Here is a 6,792-nt window from a genome sequence, read left to right as displayed (position 1 = left end):
GAATAGAGAGAGAGATGCAGAAAGAGCAAGACCGTAATAGTACCGTAATGACTACTACTACAAATAACAACAACAACAACAACAACAACAATAATAATAATAATAATAATAATAATAATAATAATAATAATAATAATCCTTTCTATTATAGGCACAAAGCCTGAAATTTGAGGGAGGGGGATAGTCGATTACAGCAACCCCAGTGCGTAACTGGTACTTATTTAGTCGACCCCGAAAGGATGAAAGGCAAAGTCGACTCAGCGGGCATTTGAGCTTAGAACGCAAAACCGAAAGAAATGGTGCTAAACATTTTGTTCGGCATGTGAAATAGCTAACCGTACTAGAAGCTCCGACAATGGCTTGTTTCGTCCTTGATTATCAAACTGCAAAGCGTAAATCGTTTTCTAAAACAGAATTTTTTATGGGCTGTCTGCTCAGAAGGAAAACCAGGAACTGAAGCTATACCTTTGTCAAATATGATACTCACTGGCGCTAGATGAGAGCACTGTTATGCAATATACAATTCAACTCGTATATTTGTTTGAGGAACTGAAGGTATATATATATATATATATATATATTGTAGTTACTGAAGAGTCGATGTCAGTTGGACCATCAAATGAAACTAAAACTGGCCAAGATTTCTTTAACAGTGATAGCAACTGCTTCAAGTGGATTTGGTTTACTTTGAAAGAAGTTGACAAACGTTACAACAGATGTTGTGCCCTCTCTAACGGAAAAACATGTTTATTTCATAAAGGTATTGTATAATAAAGTGAAAGGTGCGTGTATTCTCAGATAACTTGAAAGGTGAGCGTATCCTCAAAAAGGCGAGAAGGTCTTCGGTAACAGAGCTGCTCGGTAATGATCGACCAGGAGCAACCGTCTTTCTTACATTGGTATAATACTGTAAATGTTATGCAGTTGTGTATAAATAATACTTAGAAGTCACCACTTCTGTAAAATGTATTTTATCGGAATATCATTCTGATACAAAAATAGCATTCATTTACGTAAATAAATATAAGCTCGTTTTCGTATTTTGTTTGCAAGATCCTTGATGTGAACTCGTGTGTCGAAGCAGGTTTTGTTATATCTCTGGAGGGTCATTAGGCTAATAATAACACACGCACTGGTTCTCTTTCACTTCGTTTATTATCATTTGTCAATTGGTTAACCATTTAACCGACTAACTAATCGATTGTTTGATTAGTCAATTGGCGAAATGGTTAACCAATTTACAAATAAAAATTAAAAAATGAAACTGAGTCAATGCGCATGTTTATATTGACATAGCGACCCTCCCAAGATTCAACAAAATAGATGTAACAAAGCAAGACAATGTCAAAACATGCAAAAATGAATAAATAGAAGCGGGCATTCTTACCATTTCTAAAAACAGTGTATAAAAATTTGAATTTCGGCATCAAATATATAGTCTTACTAAAAATTCTCAGGAAAATACGGTTTCTATCCGAAGATATTGGCACCACTTTTCTACCGTCACAATATTTCGCAGACAATGCTTCTAGAATGGTCGTAGGCATATAAAAACTCATGTAGTTGAGATCACACTCTCCGGATCTTGTTAATTCGATTGATACTGGAGATAGCTGCACCTGAAAAAGTATGAAAGACTTTCAAACGGTATGTTCCCAGTTTGTGTTTATAGGTTTTCAAAGTGCAGACAGCTTGCTTGGGCATGCAAGTACTGTCAATCGAAAGCTCTGCATGTCGGTAGCTTCCAAGGAGTCACCAGGAACGAATGCGCGTCATTTCGGAGCCTTCCTCTCAACGACTTTACAGCACACTGCCCACTCATCTTACTGAATGCGCCCTCAAACGATATGCATTCTCTCCCGATGACTCCTCGAACCTATAAGCGTCAAAGGGACAGAGCTTTCAATTGACAACACTTGAACAAGCGAGCTGTTTGCAAATCTCAAATAGTGTGTTCCTAGTTCGTGGTTATATACTGGGGTCATGTTTATATTTCAATGCCTGTGATTTTATGATAATATATTGTACTTATTTATACATTGGTTTCAAGTTTCGGCACAAGGAGCCAAGTCGGTTACATTGATCCAGTGCTCAACTGGTACTTATTTCATCGACCCCGAAAGTCGACTTCGGCGGATTTGAACTCAAAACGTAAAGACAGACGAAATGCCGCAAAGCATTTTGCCCGGCGTGCTTTATACTGACATATTGTATATTCCGCTTGTTTCTTGTTATACGACATGCAAAATAAGCTTAATATCTACTAACAGGTCGAACTAACGGAGGAAATTAGCTCTAATAATGAGAATAGGCTACTCTGCGGTGATGAGTACCCAACAGAAGACCATTGCAGTTCAAGGTAAAGCGTAAGGGACCTTTAGCTGTCAGTAGAATGACTAAAGGCCCGAAGTAGCATGGAAGTACGCTGGCTGTTGCTGTACACTGAGTGGGTGGTAGAATTTTCACCTCCACCACGAGGAAAAAGGTATCGTTGTTTCTTGACGATCATCAAAACAGGCTGAATGTTCAGTCAGCCGTACCATATCATCAGCGACCGAACATCTGCGTCTAATCGTCTCATTCCGTATAATATTACACCTGGTGTTTCTGTTTTGAAGAAGCGTGGCCTAGTGGTTAGTGTGTTGCACTTACACTCGAATTATCTTGGTTTCGATTACCGAACTCGGCAATGCGTTGTGTTATCGAGTAAAACACTTCATTCCACGTTGCTCCAGTTCACACTCAGCTGTAAAGGGCTAACCCTGCGATTGATTGGCGTCCCGTTCAGGGGGTAATGTTGTGATCTCGGTTACTTATACGCCATGTAAACCGGATAATGATGGTGATGAAGATATGCCTGTTTTGAAGTTCGTTGTTTGTGTGAAGATAAGTACGGCAAACACATTTTTTTTTTCAATGAAGTAAACAAAATATTAAAATTAACATGAAAAACAAAAGTAGTATTTAAAAACAAAAAGACATGTCTTACATGACTGTCGGGAGGAACGCGTATCTCCCATGTGCAATCAATCGGCACTTTGGTTCTCGACCTTTTAATGATGCTCATAACTGATGTAGGAATATCTTCTTCGGAAATGATCCCATCTCTAGTTTTGGCATTAATAAAAATACGGCAGACTGCAGAAATAAAGGAGAAATAAATTATATAAATGGTTATTTGGAGGGGTTTTTTTTTTAATGTAAATTGACAGAAACAAGACATAAAGAATTATCAATAAACAGCAAGTTTTCTAATGATAACACTCGTGCTCATGCGAATCCACGTGACGTAATCGTGCTCGCGCTCCTTGTCTTACTTCCGCTTCCGGACGTCCTCTTGCTCGTGGTCGCGATCGTGTTCCCGTCTGTCAGGACGAGTGCGTATCGGCGGCGGCGGGGATCAAACTACGTTCACGGTGACCGTCGCACCCCAGGGATTCTGGAACTAAACGAAAACTTAAAATGCGGTGAGCTGGCAGAGTCGTTAGTGTATCGAGCAAAATAAAATGCTCAGTGGCATTTCTTCCGATTATTTACGCTCCGGGTTCAAATTTTATCAAAGTCAACTTTGCCTTTCATATTTTCAGGATCGATAAAATAAAGTACCAGTCAAGTAATGCGGTTGATGTACTCGACTTATCCCCCCCACAACAACTCACACATTCGGAGATATGCATAAAAATCATGCACTCCGTCGGTTACGACGACAAGTGGTCCAGTTGATCCGATCAACCATCTCGTGTAATTAACGTGCAAGTGGTTGAGTACTCCACTGATACGCGTGCCCTTAACGTAGTTTTCAGGGAGATTCCAATGGACTGGAGCAACATGAAATAAAATGGCATTCTCAAGGATACAACCCGCCGCCGGGAATCGAACTCACGACATTACGATTGTGAGTCGTATACCATTAACCTCTAATCCACGTGTTTTCACAGCTGACAGATACACAAACACTGGGACCAGATATGTAATCACTCCTATACAATCCCCGCCTCCTACGCACGCAACTTTATACAATATTTTGAAATCTGCAACGCGAGTGCTTTCTGTTTAAAGTTTAAAACAGATGTTTATAGGATGCTGATATTTTAGAGAAAAAATGTAAAGTTGTGAGCATCATCGTCTCCATTCCTTGCCACCAGCACCAGCACCACCTCTATAAGCAGGATAATAGAATGGCACTAGGCCTAGCGGTTATAATGTTGCACTTACAATCGTAAAATCGTGGTTTCGATTCCAGCACCAGTGTTTTTTGTTCTTGAGCAAAACACTTCATGTCCCGTTGCTCCAGTCCACTCAACTGGCTAAAATGAGTCCTAGCAATAAGCTGGGAAGTTAGTCCTTCGACGGATCGGCTTCACGTTTCCGGGTGGATGGCGAGTGTTTTAATCTTAGTCACATATACGCCATTAACTACCTTCTGCAATTAACGGCAATAAAATTTCGAGCGAATATATCCGCTTTCCGCTTTCAAAGGGCTAATAGCCTTCTAAAAAATAGTTCTGGCACAAAAAAAAAAGTTAGTTTGGTTCCACTAAATAACTGGTGTAAGGTGACGGGCTGTCAGAAACATTAGCACACCGGGCGAAATGCTTAGCGGTATTTCGTCTGCTGCTACTTTCTGAGTTCAAATTCCGCCGAGGTCGACTTTGCCTTTCAAATTCCTTTCGAGTTCAATTTCCTTTCGAGGTCGATAAATTAAGTACCAGTTGCATACTGGGTCGATCTAATCGACCGGACCCCTCCCGAAAAATTTCGGGCCTTGTGCCTAGAGTAGAAAATAATAAGTAAAACAGCGAGCTGGAAGAATCGTTAGCACCACCGGCCAGACTGAGTCCTGAGTTCAGATTCCACCCAGGTCGACTTTGCCTTTCATCCTTTCAGAGGCAATAAAATAAGAAGCAGTTGAGCCCGGGGGTGGAGTTCAATGTAGTCGACTAGCCACCTCCCCTGAAATTATTGGTCACGTGTCTATAGTAAAAACAAATACAAATAGGAGTGGTGCCACCTGACTAAAAGAGTTATGTTTTGTTACAAGTTTGGGCTCAAATCTCACCAGAGCCGATTTTGCTTTCATCCCTTCGGTTCTATAAAATATTTTTAGTCGTAATTGTGATTCCATATTTTGGTTTTGCCAACAAAAAGCCTACAAGCAGATTAGGTAGAGCGTCGGACAAAATGTTACTGGCCTTTTACCATTTGTACCCAAATCCTGGCAAGGACAAATTTGCCTTTCATTTTCTTTTTTTCTTTTTTTTATTCGTGGTCGATAAAATATGGCACAGATCAAGCAAAGGGATGGATAAATTCAATTCTGAATTAAGAATATCTACCCATCTTGTATCTTGTGGTCTATAAGACTTTGAATTGCCAAATGGGTAAAGACTCCACTAGGTCATGGATGATCGTGGGATTGCACCTAGACAGTTTCCCTCCGAGGCACAAGTCCGGGCAAGGTTGTTTATGGAAGACCAGCAGTCACCCATGCATACCAACCTCCCCTCTCCCCGCCACCGGTGTTGTCCAAGGGAAAGGCAAAAGGCCGATACAACTAAGCACCAATGACATCGCAACTCACTTCCTACAGCTGAGTGAACAGGGGCAACGTGAAATAAAGTGTCTTGCTCATACACAACATACACGGGAATCGAACTCACTACCTCGTAATTGTGAGCCCGATTCGCTAACCACTGAGCCATATATAAGATTATAAAACTGAACTGAAAGACGGCACAATAACAAACGGAAAATTCACATATAAGACATGGATATGCTCTTTCTGTTTGATTGATTATATCGACCGCAGCTCTCTTATTTTGTGAACCCCAAAAGGACGAAATGCAGAGTCGACCTCGACGGCATTTGGACTTATAGGACCTAAATAAATGCTGTTAAGTATTTCTGGTGTACGCTGGTTACTGGTAACTTTAGTCTTGCTTTCCAAGTGTTCGCACAAAGAGATTCAGTTCAACTCCACGTTCTGTTTAATTGGGAATACAAAATGCAGTGAAAGTGTAACCACCCAAAAACATTGCCATGAACAGATGGTATCTCACACAGAATAAAGGTCAAGTAGAGAGCTTATGAGAGAAATATTATATCCCCGGAAGTAAGACAGGCTTTTGTAAATAATGCGGAACTTTGGGAAAAAAAGAGTCTGAAATATATTTCATTAAGTTTTTTAAAATTTCGTTAAAAAACGTTCGTTAATTAGTGGAATGCTACGACCGATAACGTTGAAGTAATTGATAGGTCGATAGAAACTAATACCAAATTAAAAGCGAGTGTTTTTCGTATAATGTACACACCTTCACACATATACACACCGTTTCACGTACACACACACACATACACTCCATCTCTCACTGTCTCTCTCTCTCTCTCTCTCTCTCTCTTGCCCTATCTTCCTTTCATGTACGCACACACACACACAGATAATATTGTAATTGAAGATGCTGGTGGTGAACTACAGATAATTACAGCACAAAAATGTTGTCTTCTTTTTTTACCTTACACTCAACAACATCTGTACTATTTTGCGCAAGAGATGCTAAAGGGATCTACGAAAAGCCCCACTGGATTTCTGTTTTTTAGTTCTTGGTCGCATACAGACAGATATAGAACGAATTATTAAACTGCCGCTTCTTTAGGTTTCCTTTGATCTTCCTAGGGTTTACGAGCAAACTGAAAGAAGACACACGAAAAATACATGTTATACTGTTGATATTAAATATTTCATGGAAGTGACGTAACAGAAACGAAGATGCTTCAGATTAAAGACGCTTCACT

The 6,792-nt window shown here is 40.1% G+C and overlaps 1 protein-coding gene across 1 annotated transcript in view; it reads right to left on the bottom strand.

The window, feature by feature from the left end:
• Positions 1–6,792, bottom strand: part of LOC106875456 (neuropilin and tolloid-like protein 2) — a gene marked incomplete in the record, with an annotated part of 222,824 nt that overhangs the window by 7,383 nt on the left and 208,649 nt on the right. Inside the window, 2 exon segments of the mRNA XM_014923608.2 lie at positions 1,388–1,619; positions 2,990–3,138. Coding sequence (XP_014779094.2) covers positions 1,388–1,619; positions 2,990–3,138 — 381 coding nt within the window.

Source organism: Octopus bimaculoides, chromosome 20 (assembly GCF_001194135.2).
Source record: "Octopus bimaculoides isolate UCB-OBI-ISO-001 chromosome 20, ASM119413v2, whole genome shotgun sequence".
In the NCBI taxonomy this organism is placed as follows: domain Eukaryota; kingdom Metazoa; phylum Mollusca; class Cephalopoda; order Octopoda; family Octopodidae; genus Octopus; species Octopus bimaculoides.
The sequence above is the reverse complement of the archived record's forward strand: the minus strand, read 5'-3'. Positions and strand labels throughout refer to the sequence as shown.